Source organism: Eretmochelys imbricata, chromosome 10 (assembly GCF_965152235.1).
Source record: "Eretmochelys imbricata isolate rEreImb1 chromosome 10, rEreImb1.hap1, whole genome shotgun sequence".
Lineage (NCBI taxonomy): Eukaryota > Metazoa > Chordata > Testudines > Cheloniidae > Eretmochelys > Eretmochelys imbricata.
Window position 1 is genome coordinate 62,674,581 of NC_135581.1, and position 18,933 is coordinate 62,693,513.

The window sequence follows — 18,933 nt, forward strand, 5'->3', positions numbered from 1 at the left end:
TACACAGAGAATATGAAACAATACCTCCTCCCACCCCACTGTCCTGCTGGTAATAGCTTATCTAAAAGCCATTTCCAGCACAAATCCAGGTTTTCTCACCCTCCACCCCCCCACACAAATTCACTCTCCTGCTGGTGATAGCCCATCCAAAGTGACAACTCTTTACACAATGTGCATGATAATGAAGTTAGGCCATTTCCTGCACAAATCCAGGTTCTCTCACTCCCTCACCCCCCTCCAAAAACCCACCCCCATACACACACAAACTCACTCTCCTGCTGGTAATAGCTCATCCAAACTGGCCACTCTCCAAGTTTAAATCCAAGTTAAACCAGAACATCTGGGGGGGGGGGGGGAGGAAAAAACAAGAGGAAATAGGCTACCTTGCATAATGACTTAGCCACTCCCAGTCTCTATTTAAGCCTAAATTAATAGTATCCAATTTGCAAATGAATTCCAATTCAGCAGTTTCTCGCTGGAGTCTGGATTTGAAGTTTTTTTGTTTTAAGATAGCGACCTTCATGTCTGTGATTGCGTGACCAGAGAGATTGAAGTGTTCTCCGACTGGTTTATGAATGTTATAATTCTTGACATCTGATTTGTGTCCATTTATTCTTTTACGTAGAGACTGTCCAGTTTGACCAATGTACATGGCAGAGGGGCATTGCTGGCACATGATGGCATAAATCACATTGGTGGATGTGCAGGTGAACGAGCCTCTGATAGTGTGGCTGATGTTATTAGGCCCTGTGATGGTGTCCCCTGAATAGATATGTGGGCACAATTGGCAACGGGCTTTGTTGCAAGGATAAGTTCCTGGGTTAGTGGTTCTGTTGTGTGGTATGTGGTTGTTGGTGAGTATTTGCTTCAGGTTGCGGGGCTGTCTGTAGGCAAGGACTGGCCTGTCTCCCAAGATTTGTGAGAGTGTTGGGTCATCCTTTAGGATAGGTTGTAGATCCTTAATAATGCGTTGGAGGGGTTTTAGTTGGGGGCTGAAGGTGACGGCTAGTGGCGTTCTGTTATTTTCTTTGTTAGGCCTGTCCTGTAGTAGGTAACTTCTGGGAACTCTTCTGGCTCTATCAATCTGTTTCTTTACTTCCGCAGGTGGGTATTGTAGTTGTAAGAAAGCTTGACAGAGATCTTGTAGGTGTTTGTCTCTGTCTGAGGGGTTGGAGCAAATGCGGTTGTATCGCAGAGCTTGGCTGTAGACGATGGATCGTGTGGTGTGGTCAGGGTGAAAGCTGGAGGCATGCAGGTAGGAATAGCGGTCAGTAGGTTTCCGGTATAGGGTGGTGTTTATGTGACCATTGTTTATTAGCACTGTAGTGTCCAGGAAGTGGATCTCTTGTGTGGACTGGACCAGGCTGAGGTTGATGGTGGGATGGAAATTGTTGAAATCATGGTGGAATTCCTCAAGGGCTTCTTTTCCATGGGTCCAGGTGATGAAGATGTCATCAATATAGCGCAAGTAGAGTAGGGGCTTTAGGGGACGAGAGCTGAGGAAGCGTTGTTCTAAATCAGCCATAAAAATGTTGGCATACTGTGGGGCCATGTGGGTACCCATAGCAGTGCCGCTGATCTGAAGGTATACATTGTCCCCAAATGTGAAATAGTTATGGGTAAGGACAAAGTCACAAAGTTCAGCCACCAGGTTAGCCGTGACATTATCGGGGATAGTGTTCCTGACGGCTTGTAGTCCATCTTTGTGTGGAATGTTGGTGTAGAGGGCTTCTACATCCATAGTGGCCAGGATGGTGTTATCAGGAAGATCACCGATGGATTGAAGTTTCCTCAGGAAGTCAGTGGTGTCTCGAAGGTAGCTGGGAGTGCTGGTAGCGTAGGGCCTGAGGAGGGAGTCTACATAGCCAGACAATCCTGCTGTCAGGGTGCCAATGCCTGAGATGATGGGGCGCCCAGGAGTTCCAGGTTTATGGATCTTGGGTAGTCGATAGAATATCCCAGGTCGGGGTTCCAGGGGTGTGTCTGTGCGGATTTGATCTTGTGCTTTTTCAGGAAGTTTCTTGAGCAAATGCTGTAGTTGCTTTTGGTAACTCTCAGTGGGATCATAGGGTAATGGCTTGTAGAAACTCGTGTTGGAGAGCTGCCGAGCAGCCTCTTGTTCATATTCCGACCTATTCATGATGACAACAGCACCTCCTTTGTCAGCCTTTTTGATTATGATGTCAGAGTTGTTTCTGAGGCTGTGGATGGCATTGCGTTCCGCATGGCTGAGGTTATGGGGCAAGTGATGCCGCTTTTCCACAATTTCAGCCCGTGCACGTCGGCGGAAGCACTCTATGTAGAAGTCCAGTCTGCTGTTTCGACCAGTCGGAGAACACTTCAATCTCTCTGGTCACGCAATCACAGACATGAAGGTCGCTATCTTAAAACAAAAAAACTTCAAATCCAGACTCCAGCGAGAAACTGCTGAATTGGAATTCATTTGCAAATTGGATACTATTAATTTAGGCTTAAATAGAGACTGGGAGTGGCTAAGTCATTATGCAAGGTAGCCTATTTCCTCTTGTTTTTTCCTACCCTACCCCCCCCCCCCCCCCCCGATGTTCTGGTTTAACTTGGATTTAAACTTGGAGAGTGGCCAGTTTGGATGAGCTATTACCAGCAGGAGAGTGAGTTTGTGTGTGTATGGGGGTGGGTTTTTGGAGGGGGGTGAGGGAGTGAGAGAACCTGGATTTGTGCAGGAAATGGCCTAACTTCATTATCATGCACATTGTGTAAAGAGTTGTCACTTTGGATGGGCTATCACCAGCAGGAGAGTGAATTTGTGTGGGGGGGTGGAGGGTGAGAAAACCTGGATTTGTGCTGGAAATGGCTTTTAGATAAGCTATTACCAGCAGGACAGTGGGGTGGGAGGAGGTATTGTTTCATATTCTCTGTGTATATATAAAGTCTGCTGCAGTTTCCACGGTATGCATCTGATGAAGTGAGCTGTAGCTCACGAAAGCTCATGCTCAAATAAATTCGTTAGTCTCTAAGGTGCCACAAGTACTCCTTTTCTTTTTGGGTTAAAGAGGTGAATTAAAGCCTAAACACAGCTCTAACTTGTCAGCTTGTCCTTGCTTAGCTCATCAGATCTCTGCCCTGGCATGCTTACAGCAAGCCTTGCTCTGTGCCTCTCAATTAGTACTAGGCAGCCTCTCTCAACCCTTTTTTTCCCCCCTAAGCCCTCAGACCCACAATAGTTTATTGCTGCCTTTGATCTCTTTCTTCCCATCACAGCTATATAAATGACTAGTGTTTGAGGGGATGCTCCTCACCATGACATTGTTTTACTTTTCCTGTTTGGTTTAACAATCCCTTTTGATCTAACTCCATAGCAACTAACGCAGTATAAACACAGAGAGGCATGTACCATCTTCCTACAAATAATATCAGCGTTACTTAGTTCGTCACAGCAGGTCAGAATACTAAACAGCTTTTTGTGTTTTAATCCCCTGACAAAATTATTTTCAAATCTTGACCAAGTCAAATCAGGAGCAATAGTAACTGCAAACAACTATGCTGCAAGTTTCTCCCATAGTCCTCTGGGGTAAGAAAACTCTGGCATCACAGCACAAGCAAGGTTATGAGTTCAGGTACCATTTAAAAACCTGTTATTGGAGACACACCCAAAATGTGCATTAATGGAAGGGACAGAAAAGAGATGTACTGAAGGATTACTTTTTTCCTGGTATCCACCCTAACCAATCCACCTTAACAATTCATGCTCTTACACTTGCTGTTAATCATTGCTTTTTGGTATTTCCACTAACTTTCAAAAAATATTAGCATAAAATCGATTGCAGAGCATTGAGCTTTTGTATGTTATGCTTTGGACCAGGAAAAAATGGAAGCTGAAATCGAACATTTTCAATGAGCCCTTGCCACAGGGTGGGATGGCCTGTTCATACATTCAAACATTCCGACCCCAGAAGGAATCACTGTGATGATCTAGTCTGACCTCCTGTATAACACAGGCCGTAGAACTTCCCCACAATAATCTCTAGATCAGATCTGTTAAAAAAACATCCAATCTTGATTTAAAATTGTCAGATACACTGGTAAATTGTTCTAGGGGTTAATTGCTCTTCCCCCTCCTCCCTTTAAAAATTTGTGCCTTATTTCCACTCTGAATTTATCTAGGTTCAACTTCCAGCACTTGGATCTTGCAGGACCTTTCTCTGCTAAATTGAAGAGCCATTATTAAATATTTCTTCCCCATGTAGTACTTACAGACTGGGCTTAGTCCCCACCTGTAACTGACTGGCTTCCTCCCAGATTAGTGCAATAAAAGGTGAACAAGCAGCTCACTTAAGGATAAGAGCTGCAAAGAGGCTTCTGCAGGAGGTTCTGGGTTAGGAAAAGGAGCTGGAAGAGAGCTTGCCCCAGCAGCTACGTGAAAGAGCTGTCTGGGAACAGGCAGCAGCAGAAGCCCTCTGAGGTAGAGGTCTTAGGAGGAACCAGGACCTGGTTTTTCCTATTTTGATGGATGCTGAACTGTGTGTGTTTGAACACTAAATGCAGCCCTGAGAAAAGGGACTGAAATACTGATACATGTGGGAGCTACTTTGATGCACTGGCCTATAAGCTGACATTCCAGCTTAACCAAGAGAGGGGAAACCAGGGCAGAGGCAAGCTCAGATGCCGGGTTGGAGAGAACCAGTTACATCCCTTCACTAGTGTGGCAGAAATAGGCACCATTAGAGCTGGTAAACAATGTAAGTCTAATCATGACACACCCATGTCAAGCAGAAGCTTACATTCTTAAGAGTTCTACCAGAAGGGTGACTTGGTTTTCCCCTTTGTCTCCAGGTAAATGGGCAGTTTAAAATGCGCAAATATTAAATAAAATCCAAATTTTGCTTCACAATGTATAAAAACTTTGCCAGGTGACAATGGGGGAAGTTTTGCTCTCATTTACACCACAGTGAATCAATAGTGACAGAATTTAGCCTGCTAACTACATTTCAGAATACTTTAAATCAGTGTTTCTCATGTGGCCACGACAGCCTCCAAAGCATGGGCAGAGATTTAGGGGGGTGGGGGGGGGGGGGAGAGAAGAGAGGGCTCCCTGCAGTGCCCAGCTGTTGCTCCTGAATAGCTGTTTCCAAGGGCAGCATAATGTGCTGCCTTGGGGTTTGTGCTGGTGCTGCCAGCAAGGATTGGTGCCCTGCACCACGCAGCCATTTGTACAAGGAAAAATCAGAGGCCGGGGAGATGTGGCTTCGAGTTCATGCATTTAAATGATTTACACATCTGTAAAGTGGGGATAATGATCTATGCCTCCTTCGCTAAGTGCTTTGAGATCTACAGATAAGATGTGCCGTAAGAGCTATTAGAAATTAAACTTTTTAAAATTAGGTATGATTATCCACTCATGCAGTCTGCCCCATTTTGCTGACTTTGCTTTTTAAAAAGAAATCTCTCATGTGTAATGCACAACATGGCATTTTTAATATTGTACGGCAAAAGCTTGGAAACAGTTCATTCCCGCCACACATTTTCCTTGGCAAATTGGGTGAGGGGCAAGGAGGGGAAACTAAGTACCTTGTTGCAGAATTTGAGCTTTCATTAAAAAAAAGTTAAATTTCTAACCCTCGTAACAAAGATAATTTTCCAAATGAGATCTGCAGACAGCCCAGTGCCTCTCTATAAGCTTATAGTTTTTTCCAAGCAGAAGAGTTAAATTGATGAGATTCAGGCCATGTCTTCACTACGGAGCTAAACTGGCGCTTCTTTAGCAGGTGTGGTGAAGACGTGTTAAATTGATGGGAGAGTGCTCTCCTGTTGATTTCTGTACTCCACCTCTCTGAGAAGAGTAAGGGAAGTCAACGGGAGAGCATATTCATGTAACTGAAGTAGCATAACTTAGATCGATTTACCACAGTAATGTAGACCTGGCCTCGGGTTCCCTTCACTGCTACAATTCAGTACCCTCTGGGTACCAGTGAAACTGACATGAAGGAATTGATTTTAATCTGTTTCATTGCTGCTTTGAAATCAGAGCCTGGCAGCAGCACAAAGCAAGAGCTATTCAGGAGGCAGAAGGATCCAAACAATTGAGGCTGGGGAGAGGGGGTGAAAGAGGCCACCTACCTATTTCCATCACCCAGACAATAAAGAGTGGCACTCCTGGACAGGCAGCAGCGAGTGCTTTTCACTTTCAACAGCTGGGATGGTGGCTTTAAATGTATTAAGTAGTTGAGAGAGAACTCCCCCTCACAAGCAGGGCCTAGGACAGGCCTGTGGTAGGATTCCAGCAGCTGTTTAAGGATGGAGGTGGGGAGAGAGATTGGGTCACCCGAGTATTTGTTGTTAGCAACCTCTTCCTCCCAAATTTTTCTAATCTGTTCCTGGCTAGGTGTTTGGTATACTTCTCAAGGCCTCTGCATGATGAAATGGAAAGTGTTAGAAATGTAACTCATGAGAGGTATTACCCACTATTACATATGAGGAGACATTCCAAGACAGTGTGTCCTTTTACTAGGCAAAATTATGTAATATGTCTATTAATATGACTCAAGAGTTCAAAGGAAATTTGGTTGGAAAACAGATGTTTCCAAGTATTAATTTTGGAACTTAAGTAGTTTCTCTCAACACCATACTTAATGTACTTATTACCCAATTTGCTTTTATAAACTGACCTCAACAAAGACTGCTGAAGCGTTCCCATGAGTTCCATACAAGACTACAGGTTTATGGAACAGATTGCTTTTTAATTATTTGGACTTTCATAGATTATATTTTAGTAGATACTCCTGGGTTAGAGTTACCCCTGTTGGTGCAGGACTGTAAATTCTGATTCCATCATGTCCAGGAAGGCAGCTGTCTTGGAGAGGGAGTTTTGCCCTAGCTGGGGATACACAGAAGCCTGCCAGTAGAGATTCCTAGGGGGTGTACTGAAAATACTGCATAGCTTGGGTTCCTAGATCCTGTATCGTCCCAAGCCAAGCTCTATTTGTTGGCTAGCAGAGCCCACAGTTCTAAGATCCCCAAGGCAGAGGGAGAGAGTACAAACAGCTTGTTCCCCAGCAGGGCTGCAGATTTTGTGTTGCTAGGAACCTGCAGTCTACTTTATCCCAGCAGAAGCTAAAACAAATCTAGTCCATAGGCTTAAATAGCTGCGTGCATGAAACTGGGTTGACAACAGTTTGCCACTATTTGTTATTTTCTGCCGTATGCTAACATTTTTCCCATGTGAAAATCAAATTATAGCCAATGACAGGTGTTGACTCCCAGAAGAGCCATTTGGGCCCAAGCATTCCCAACAGCAAAGGTACAAGCAGGAGCCTGAAGTATATGCCAGCTTCACCTTTCTGCTAAATTAGTGCTCTGTTAAAAAAACCAAACAAATAATATTTTGAGGTTTCAGAATTTTTAATGTAATACAGCTTGACAGCATACAGTGCTGATATGCTAAAATACTCAATTCATGTTTCCTCAACGGAAACTTAAACTTAACAGACTCTGTAATTCATAGCTTACAAACAGCATTATTCATACAAAAAGCTGTGGAGATGATGAGGGCATCTCTCTAGAGTATAAGTGAAAGTAGATAATTTACAGAATGTTTGGGAAACATATTCAGTCCATGAGTCTGTGTATTAAGAATGAAACCCAAAACTATCAACAAAATGTGTGGTTACTTGATTTTCCAGATTTAGTGCATATTTCAAAAAAAGTGAATTAACCATGAATCAATTAGACTAAAAATAAAGCACATAATCACCACCTCTTTTTTGAAAGCAGCCTGGTTTTTATGGTAATTTATTGCTAAAGTAATACCACCCATAAAATATGAGCTCATCATACCCAAGACCTTACGATATATTTGAAGCCAGTAAATCAAAAAGTCAGCTTTGCTTGCTGAGTTGGATTATGGTATTTGACAGCTCTGGAGACTGGATTCCTTCATTTATCCACACGCAAGGTAAATTACAGGCAGCAATTAAAGCGTCTTCATATTGCCCTGCCAAATGTGCCTCAAACCTAACTTGGAGGGACAAGCATCTATGGTTAATTCTCCATGTCCAATCTGTCTGATTTCTCTGCTACGATTGCCACCACGTGTCTAGCCTCAGCCGTTCACAACAGAGCTACTAAATTTATTTCACTGGGGCAATGCTATTAAGGATCTGGCACAAAGATGCCCATTACTTTCAACTGTGACCCGACTCCTGACCACTACGTCTTCAACCAACCACTGATTTCCACTTATGCCACTGGTGAGCCAGATATAACTCAAACAAGTAGCGTAGAGAAGAAAAAATGCTTTTCATTACCAATTCTCTCCCCACCTCATCGCCTTTCATTTTCCTCCTCTATCTTCAGTTACAAATATAAAGTAACTGGCTAATTTGCCTAGAGGCTGATCAAACAGATATTACAAAAATTAGATTTTATAAATATGCAACCCTTTGACAACAGAAGGAAGAGAAGGTTTTACAGCCTGCTTATTTGATACAAAAATGATTCCTTGGTGTTTTAAACATTAGGCACCGTAAAATAGTTTCAGACAACTTAATACATGTATACCATGTTTTGGCCACACCTGAATAGCACCATCTCTTGAAAAAACACTTAGCTTTTAATATATGTTTGCATGTAAATGTATAAGAACTTAAATTTTGGGATAGCATTCACACAACAAAGTCTGCTTAAATTATGTAAAAAATTTAAATATCGTAAACCAAAGGCAAAAGGAGTCTTTATGACCAACACCATCATATTTCTGTTCATTCAAAAATGTGCAGTGCAGGAAATCTTTGGTTTTTCAATAGAATTCATTCCAACTTCCTTTCATTTTTACACAGTTACATCCATGTCTTTTAGGCCATAAGACACTGATGTTTATTCAGAATTAACCACAACATTTCCAATTTTGAAATGATAGTTCATCTTTCCACCCTTGTAAAAGCCTAATTACTTATCTTCAATGAAGGTACTATAGTTTAAAAGTCGCTGTGTACTTGCCATAAAATTTTAATTCATTTTCAGATTGAAGTCTGTATTTTTTAAAGACCTAAAACATGATTTGTAGTAGCGCAGAAGCGGGCACAATAATAGGGGATTATTCTAAAGAAAAATTTGTACATTGTAAAACTCTACGTACAGCACGATACAAAAATCTCATTTTTCTCCACACCACCTATATATGGCTTTTACAAAAACTTACGGTATTTATGTTAATTTTATGGATACTGGACAGTTAAGTCAGTTGAATTATATAAGTCACTGTAAATAGACTGTCCAATTCCTTAGAACATGCTTTTACTTCTGTTATGGTCCAATGGTCAACACTGTGCAATCAAGTATAGTGCAATTCAAAAATAGCACAATCAAAATAAAACCTAAGTTTCGTAATATTACAAAGGAGTCCACAGCTGTTATGTACGGAAACTGCAGTGACTTTTGTTTGCTAATTTGTTTTCCTAGATAAAGAGCTCTAAATATTTCTCTTTAAAATAAATGGCTTGGAATAACAGCATGGATCTAATATCCAAAGCAAATTAGATACTACATTTGTTAAGTTTCTGCATAACACGTTGTGATGATGGAACAAGAGGACCCTTCATCAGCGTGGAAGGTAAAGATCCGTCTAGTACAGTGGTCACTATTTCACAGGAAGTATGGTTGACAGCTGTTTTTAGTTTAACAGAATTTCTCAGTTGGAACCCGCCACAGGAGATTACGTATATGATTTCAGAGCTGCACAGGAGTGCTTTTCCTAAGCATACTATCAGCATTTCTTAAAGAATGCATGTTCACTACTGCTAGAAAACTCCTATGTCATTTAAGGTATTTAGATATACATTTTTATACAAGAATATAATCTAAAACAATGCTGATAAATGTACTAAGTCAATCTAAAGATGTCCAGTTTAAACGTATCAGAACAAAGTACAGTCTTTTAGAATATTCAGAAATGTAAGCTCCTTTGGAGGCTTTTTTGGTTTAGTACAGATGTTGATTTTTCAAGACACCCACCCTCGTCTTTTAATTAGTTCTCCTCCAAATGTATTGGAGAGCAGATACAACCCTTATTCAATTCACGTTTTCATCAGAAAAGGGATGACTTTCGAGCTTTATCAAAGTATCAATAAAGCATATTATTGAATCAAGACAAAAAGGAACTGCAACTGTGACAGCTGTGAAAGATTTAAGTTCAGTGTATATTAACAAGAAGGCTGAAGTAATAGCTACAAAATAAGAGTCCAATTGTTCTGAGTTAAGAATCCCTTTTCTCTAAAACATTGTTCTCAAAAATATACAAATCCTGCCATTTAAATAACCATCCCCAGCTTTCCTATCAGAAACATACTCCATTGTTTGCCCATTGATCCCTTCATGTATCATTCTTTGAATACAGACAACTACTCCACTGATTACAAAATTTACATTATTTTAGTGGAAAGTATAGCTAAAGTCTTGAATATAAAAAAGTTCTCAAAAAACCGATCTTGCAAAGTCTAGTGCAGTTACTATGTCACAAAATGAAATACGTGATGCATACCACACAGATCTAAACATAACTTTACTAAAAAGGAATGGGGTTTCCAGTCTTTTCCCTTCTACCCAAGTAAATGAAGTCTGAGATTGCCAACACCCATGATTAGCAGATGCGCCTTGAGGACCTCTGAAATCTTCACACAATGCAATTCTAGCAGCAGCAAGGTTTACTGGTAGTCTCCTTCAACCCTTCTCTTGCGAACTGTGTCCATAACAAAAAAGAAAATACAATAACTTTCTTAGGGATTTCCACAATATCTCAACAGCTTACAGGACAATTAGTAGTCATTAACCTTTTAAACCACAATTCTTTCAGCTATGTAAAATTTCATTCCAAACAGTTAATTAACATTTAGCACTATTTATCATTTCAAATTTGCTTATTAGCAACTCTGAGTACCTTATTTCGATACTCATGAACAATTTAAGATTTACATGGTAAGAATTAGGGAATAATAATGTCATATCACTTGAAATATGGTGAGCAGATTTAACAGTTATTCTTGACTTCATATGTACTATTCTCTAGCACTGTGCTTAATTATAGTTCTAGTTAGGAATATACAAAAGCTTCAGAACACTCAAAGACTTGGTAAAAAAACTTTACAATATTAACTCATGTTCAGTAATCGGATAATCTTCAGTCCATTATTAGAGTGAATAAATTTTCAGATATCTTAAAACAATAAATTACACAAGGGACGAACAAAAAATTGGTGAATAAAGTTACTAAAACTCACATGCTATTTACAGTTAAAGAATATGCAGTATTGACTGAATGATTGGAGTACGCTTAATGTTTAAAGTAAAACCCTGATGTTCTACATAGTGTATAAGTGAAATAATCAGTTTGTCTTGTATTTTCTCTTTCCCAATTAAATTAACTTCTTTTTTGAGCAGATATAGTGGATTTGAAAGTGGATTAAGAGTTTTAAAAGCCTCAAGTTAGATAGGATGTTTCCACATTTTTTTTTAATTAGAAGGTACTATATATTTGCAGAAAACCACCCAATATTAAGAGTGGTTTAAATACTTAATCACATGATAAATTTATAATTTTTATTAATATATCTGTTACAGTTTTATATAAACCAAGTTGTCTATCTTCAGCTTTGGTTCAAATTAATGAACTGAAAAGTTTTAATGCTATATTGTAAAATCAGAGTGGGATAATTGTTTTTCACTGCTAGAAAAGATACTCCACTAATGCTCAAATATGGAGTTTACAAGTTTTAGTACTTACAGAGACCTACCATCAAAGCCTAAAACGTACTACTCATTTAAAAAGTAACCTACAGATATTTAAACTGTTGCATTCTTAGGCTCTCTCTCGCACACTCATCTCTATTTTTTTTAGTTTTATCGCAAAAGCAGATGAAGTGGTTCATACTACTGGGCCATCTCACTGTAGTCCAATCATGCAGTTAGAAATAAACTGGCACAGGGTCTCAGGCAAACAAGAACAGGGGTGCAGGACAGCATGAGAGAAACATGGGGAGAAAAGATGTAGACAATTTGTCAGAAGAAACGTACAAAGACAGTGATGCGAGACTAAACATTTCAATTTCAGAGCTCAGTACCCAACTGGGTATTCACAATAACCTGTCTCTGTAGCTTCAAGGCTGGAGAGATGAAAAGGCTTTTGCAGAAAATTTTATTCGTATACTCCAGACTAAGAAAGCAAGGAAAAAAAGGCAAGATATCAATAGAAAACATAGAAATAGATTTTCAGCAATTAAATGCTAAAATCAGAACTGGTGAAAAAGAAGAAAGTTCACAACTACCAGAGGAGCACTTGAAATATGATGATACAGAGAAAAGATCAAATCAATTGTTCTCAAATGTAGGCCATTTCAGGAGGTAGCTATGTAATATGTCCGGTGCCTTCCTGCTCCCTTCAAAATTATATCTTTCCTCCTGTTCCTCTCTCCTCAGTCTTTCATAGCTGTTTAACTTCCCCACAAACAGCTTTCCTCAATGGGAGGCCCTGGACATATCACCAGCCTCTCAAACCTCAGGCCTCTGCTCTCAACAGGTCCCCCACTGAGCTTCTTTGGACCCTTGGAAACTATTCTGGCAAGCACCTGCCCTACTTCCTGTCCTGAAGAGATACCCCTCCTGCACCATGGGGTGTGTGGATGTGTAACCAGAAAGAGGAATACCACTTAGTGGGGGGCGGAATAAAAAAAGGTAATTCTATTTAATGAGGGGAATTTAGTTATTGTTATTTAGCTGGAGGCTTTAGTGTAGGTATATATAATGCATTACCTGAGTTCTCACATTATGTTCATAACTAAGCTTCAAGCTTCCTGATTCAGTTAGTTAGCCACATCTGTGGTGATGTGTCCTGGCACCCTGGCAATAGGGATTAAATTTAGTCTCTCCACTGGGGTAATAAACAATAGGTGGGGTGGCCTGGCCTCCCAGTTCACAGTGGCTGCAAGATAGGGGATATGCCCTTTACTTGAATTTAGGCAACTACCCACTATCCCAAATCAATGGGTTTGGATGATCAAGTAACAGGGTTCTTGTTCATTTTTTCTATTATGCCTGTCAGAACAAATCCACCATCAAAAGTACTCTTCATCCTTTTGGAATCCAGGAGCTAACCCCTTCCAGAAGAGACTTTTAAATTTAATTTTTATTTTTTAAAAATTAGTAATTTCAATGTATCCTTTAAAGAAATACTGAATCTTATCCAGGGCAAAGCCAAATGTATATGAAATTGTAAGGCATGTTCTGCTTATGTTCTGTCTGGAATTCTTGTTTTTTTTGAGTTTTAGAAAATACTGAAGAATTCTGGACTCTAGCCTGGGAGCCTGGAGAGTGTGAAAACTGAAGGGGGAAATTAAGAGAGGAAAAAAGTAGGAGAGTAGGACTCAAAGTAAAGGAGAAAACTGGAGTAGAATTATTTGTGTATCAGGACACAATTAAAACACAAAGCAAAAACACTATCTGTGCCATTAGTTCATTCAACAGTCTACCAGAGAGGTCTTACCCAAATCATTATTTTTTGTAATAGCTGCAGCTGCCCTGGTTCGTGGCCCCTGTTGTGTGAAATGGTATCCAAATTTAAGGATATTTGTGTTCTCCTCAAGCATTTTGGCAATTTCCATTTCTACAGGTGTTCCCAACTGCTGCCTCTGTTAACAAATATTACAACTTCAATATATTCATATTCATTTCCTACAAAAACCTAGAATATTTTTAGTATACTTAGGTGACAAGTAGTCCTCTTTACATCTGCTGATTTGAAAGACATGACAAGTTCAGATTACTGGTCTCTCTATTTTAAGCACCAATCACCAAGTTAACTTAGCACCAATTTAAAGTGGATACCTATTTGAATTTTAAATCAAATTTATGAAGCGCCCCAGCCTCATACCCCTCAGTTAGTTATGTGCCTTTCTTCTCCTTCCCATTGTTGGCTCCCTCTATATTTTATTGTCTGAGGCCTATCTGTTGGCCCTAATGGTGGCACTCTTGCAAGTTTCCCTATGCTCTTGGGTTTCCTAAAAGGTACTGTGTCCTGGAGCACAGCAAACAGGAAAGTCCCAGAACGTTACCTAGTGTGGAGCATCTAGTAAGATACTAGTAGCTAGAGACATTTCTGGACCTGTTGGACTAACATTGTAAAGGTAAAATGGATCAGAAAAAATTTATTCAAACCAGCGTGAGAGTTCAGTTAAGGAGGTTTATTTAGGCTCACCCATTAAAAGCAAGTTTTCCCCCTCTGCCACCACAGAGTAGTAGTTTAACAAATTCTGTGTAATAACCAGAATCCCTCAGTGTTTAATTAGAGCACTGGCAAGAAAGTATGTCAACAAAATTTTAAGAGGCAAAAAAGACTGACTACTTCCATTAAGATGCAAAAAAGAAATGGCACATATCAAATTATGTTTTTCTGCTGTAATAACGTGTTTCAATTACAAGACTGCCTAGGAACATGGACAGTTCTAGGCTAAAACTTTTCACATAGAAACTGCAGAATATACTCTACAGTTTAATTCTTTATATTGCTTATTAGTTAAATGAGCTTGTTTACTCATTTTAAAGAGCACCAGCAGCATATTAAACTAAATATTTAAGAATATTTTGTTCTTTTTATTCCAAGCAATGGAATCTACAGGGCAGTTAACCTCAATCTTCCATGCTCCTCACTTGAGGATGCCAAGCCAAGCCCAGCAGTTACCCAAAAGGGAAGTCTATTCTTAAACGAATAGAACTATAATTATATAGAAATCATAGAAATGAAGGGCTGGAAGGGACCTCAACAGGCCATCTAGTCCAATGCCCTGCCATACCTACACCATCCCTGACAGGAGCTTCTCTAACTTGTACTTAAAAAACCTAAAATGGTAGGGATTCCAGAACCTCCTTAGGTATCCTGTTTTGGAGAAGTTTAAGACACCTTAGGGAATTCTCCCTCAGAACAGGAATAAGCCCCATCTCTTGCTCTGATATCTGAGGCTCTCTCTAGACAAAGGTTAAAAAAAGTCTGGTTTTAAAACATGTTAGCAAACATTTAAAAACCCTAGGACCAGGGCCAGCTCTAGGACTTTTGCTGCCCCAAGCAAAAAAATTTTTGGCTGCCCCCGCTTTTTTTTTTTTGTGTGCACCCCCCCCCACCCCTGGCTCCGCCCCAACTCCACCCCTTCCCCAAATCCCCAGCACTCCCTTCTCCCACAGGCGTGCCGCATTTCCCCCCCTCCCCCACAACCCCCTGCCCTAGCTTACCTCTGCTCCGCCTGCTCCCCTGAACACACCGTCGCTCCGCTTCTCTCCCCTCCCTCTCAGGCGAGGGAGAGGCAGCGCATTCAGGGGACCAGGCGGAGCGGAGGTGAGCGAGGGTGGGAGGGGGAGCGCAGGAAGTAACGGGAGGGGGCTGGGGGGGAGCGAGGAACAGCTCCCCACCCCAGCTCGCCTCCCCCTCCCCCAAGTGCGCTGCCACTCGGCTTCTCCCTCCCCAGGCTTGCCACGCGGCAGCCAGCCTCGGAGGGGGGAGAAGCGGAGAGGCGGTGGCGCACTCAAGGGAGCAGGCGGAGGCGAGCTGAGGCACATTTCTAGGGGCAGCATGGCCGGCGCCGGAATGCCGCCCCTAGAAATGTGCCGCACCAAGCACCTGCTTGATTTGCTGGTGCCTTGAGCCGGGCCTGCCTAGGATAGACATGGCATGTTGTGTTTTAACATGTCTTAGCTGGTCAGAGTGAACCACAGATTTCCTCTCCCCTCCCCACAGCGTTCACCCTGCCCAGCTAACACGTGTTAAAAACAGGCTTTGGCGCATGCTCTCTACATCCCATCCAGTGGGATGGCTCGCTAAAGTATCCTTACCCCCACCACTGGAAGATAGAGAGGGAAGCCATGTGATAGGATAATGCCTGTCCAGCCCAGTCTTCTTCCATTTCATCCTGTGTTTTAAAGGCATCTCTCAGCTATTTTAAGTATTGCTGATTTCCGCCCCCCCACCTTGATCTTTTTATTTTGGTTGGTTGGGGGGAGGGAGGGGAGAGAGGAGACTTCCACCTACCCAGCTCTGAGCTCCACCAGACAGCTAAGGTTTTAAAAATATTGTACATACATTAATGTATACATACTATTTTTCTCTTCCCCTACCCTTAATCACCATATAAACTACATAGAAACAGAACATTTATTTTTCATGGGTTCATCTCTTCCTGCTCTATTTTAAATCCTAATTCTTCATTTTCAAATATCCCCATTGCTTGCTGGGGAAACTATTTGAATGTTAAGAAATTAATGAATAAGTGATGAAAAAATCAGCCCATCATTTCCCAAGAGGCATTTAGTCCGCCTTCCTCAAGGGATGGAAGTGTCCACTTGAGGAAAGAATAAGAAGAGACTAATGTTTACATTTATTTCGGTACAAAACTGTTCTGTTTTTAATTAAAATACTTTTTGAAAAGGTCACGAATCAGCAGCTGCTTTCTTAAAGGTGGATCAGTCTGTTAGAGTGAGAGCACAAATAATTCAGCTATAATCTTATTATAGCTTCACTTACCTGGTTATCGATTTTGACCTCTGTCAGGGTTTCATTCTCTTTTAGTGCATCAATCAGTGCCATAATGCCAACCCCAGTGACGAAATTTGATTCTATATTTAGACTTTTCAAGTTTTTGTTCACTCTCAGCATATCTGCAAAAGCCTTGAAAAGCAGGAAAAAGTAATGAAAATTAAATAGCAAATTGTACTACAGTAAACGTAACATATAGGACCAGACGGAACTATACCAATTTACACCATCTGTGGATGTTGCCCAAAATCGGCAACACTTTATAGGTTCTTAATGTAATTTCCCAGCCTTTTATCATTCATCTGAGACTGAGGAGAGAATCTTTAATCAGCCTTTTCGAATGCAAACAAGTTTTCATTTGTATGGTACACAATTAGGAAACAGCCTGCATCTTACACTTGTTGCAAACTAAAAACCTTCACAGAATATAAATTATCTCTAATTAGCACATTGGCCCAAATCCACTTTATAAGCCTTGGCAGAAAACCCTCCAGAGCACACAATGAAATACAAGCTGTTCAATAGTAAAGATTAATAACTAACTTCTTGTTTGCCTAGCAGGTGAAATTAGATTTGAGTGATATACAGCCAGGACATTTGACTTTCAAAATACTAATAATCTCTGCCTATTTGATCACATAAAATACAAGAGACCTGCTTTTAGTCACCAATCGCCAATAAAGTAAATATAATTACAGCTGGTTGGAAAATGCCATTTTGTCTCTTGCTGGGATATCCCAGAATAGTCAGATGTATATGCAACTTGGAAATACTCCGGTTAAAAAGGAATATGATGTGTGTCTCCCCTCAAGAGAGATGACAGCCAGGGGAGCCTGAAGCCTAGAGTGGGGGCTTTTGCTGGACCAAAGAGGAGGAATACAGGTGTAGTTGCCCTGAACTGTGACACCTCAACACAATGGTTCTTCAAACTGAGTCCTGCATACACCACAGGTTCACGGACTGAAACTGACAACTGAGCAGTGGTGGACTGGTTGTTGGGAAGGGACGGGGTCCACATGAGGCTCTCTCACAAAGTGGTCTAGAATGAAAGAGTTGAAGAACACTTCCCATTCATCTAGTAGTTTTAGCGCAGTGTTGCTGTAGCCGTGTCAGTCCCAGGATTTCAGAGAGACAAGGTGGGTGAGGCAGTGTCTTTTACTAGAGAAGCTGATCCAATAAAATATATTATCTCACCCACCTTGTGTCTCTAGTAGGTGCTGTCAAAGCTTCTTTAACTTCAGGATGTAAGGGGAAAAATTGTTTTCATCCTCTGCATTACCAGGATGTTTAAACAGCTTTCAGTTCAAATCAACCCCACTTCCCAACCCACAACAAGAGCCTACTTACAACAGCAACAGGGTCATTGCTTCGAGTCGCTGCAAGGCTGAAATTCTTCACATGGGTGTTGGTTTCCAAAGCCTTAGCAAATTCTTTCAGTGTTGGAATTGGGATGTTCTTGAATTAAAAATGAAATATACACATTTTGTACATTACATTATAGCCATTACAATGATTTTTTTTCTACTCAGCTCCTCCCCATTATCTCTTTCTACAGAGAAATATACTGGGCTACCAGTTCTCCCTTACTGGTATCAATAACCAAGTCCCACAGCACAGGCTTGGATGCGGATGAAGGGCAAAATCATATGCTCGACTCTTTGCCTTTTCAAATTACCAATACGCTTTCTTTACTGTACTCAAGCCAGTACCACATTAGAATTAGACTAGAATATCTTGATATGTAAAGCTACCAGAACAAGAAAAAGTGTACAAATTGAATACTCTACTAAATGTGTGTCTGCATATTAATCAGTATCTCATTAAGTTCTTCATATTCCACAATCTGAGAAACACTAATGAGGAAATGGAATTAATAAATAGAAACTACTTCTGAACACTAAGTAAATTCAATTACTGAAGTGTGGTTATCTCTGTTCTGTTACACTAATTCAGGAAGAACTGCTAATTTAGAGTTAGAAATATGGTTTAGTGTACTAAAACTGAATAGAAGGATTTTGGTCTGACACTACTAAGAAATTTGCAACTCATTTTGTGTACATTTTACAGGTGTGTATAATGCCCAAGGGTTATGCTGGATATACTATACAAAATTCCCCATCCAATTTTCTGCTGTTAGAGGAAGCAATAAGAAACCTGGGTTATTTATTGCTTGCCAAAAATGTTATGATTCTGTTCTGATTTATCTGATTAAAAAAATATTCTATTTTAATTTTTTAAAAGTTTGACCGCCACATTTATGACCAGAAATAACCATAACCACCAGCATCTTTTATATGACAACACAGTAAGATACTATATACAAACATCACTCTGTTTCTCATAACCATACTGATAACACTCCTCCGTGAACAGAAGGAAATAAAAACTTT

General features: G+C 40.6%; 1 protein-coding gene and 1 long non-coding RNA gene across 2 annotated transcripts in view; one reads left to right on the forward strand and one right to left on the reverse strand.

The window, feature by feature from the left end:
• LOC144271553 (uncharacterized) overlaps nucleotides 1-18,933 on the forward strand; it is a 29,664-nt gene that overhangs the window by 5,115 nt on the left and 5,616 nt on the right. The window lies entirely within an intron of this gene.
• LOC144271551 (tropomodulin-3-like) overlaps nucleotides 7,365-18,933 on the reverse strand; it is a 44,593-nt gene continuing 33,024 nt past the window's right edge. The window contains exons 7-10 of the mRNA XM_077828956.1: nucleotides 17,891-17,998; nucleotides 16,532-16,675; nucleotides 13,508-13,652; nucleotides 7,365-10,711 (exon numbers count right to left, since the gene is read on the reverse strand). Of these exons, the coding sequence (XP_077685082.1) occupies nucleotides 10,677-10,711; nucleotides 13,508-13,652; nucleotides 16,532-16,675; nucleotides 17,891-17,998 (432 nt within the window). The 3' untranslated portion in view covers nucleotides 7,365-10,676. The remainder of the gene's footprint in view (nucleotides 10,712-13,507; nucleotides 13,653-16,531; nucleotides 16,676-17,890; nucleotides 17,999-18,933) is intronic.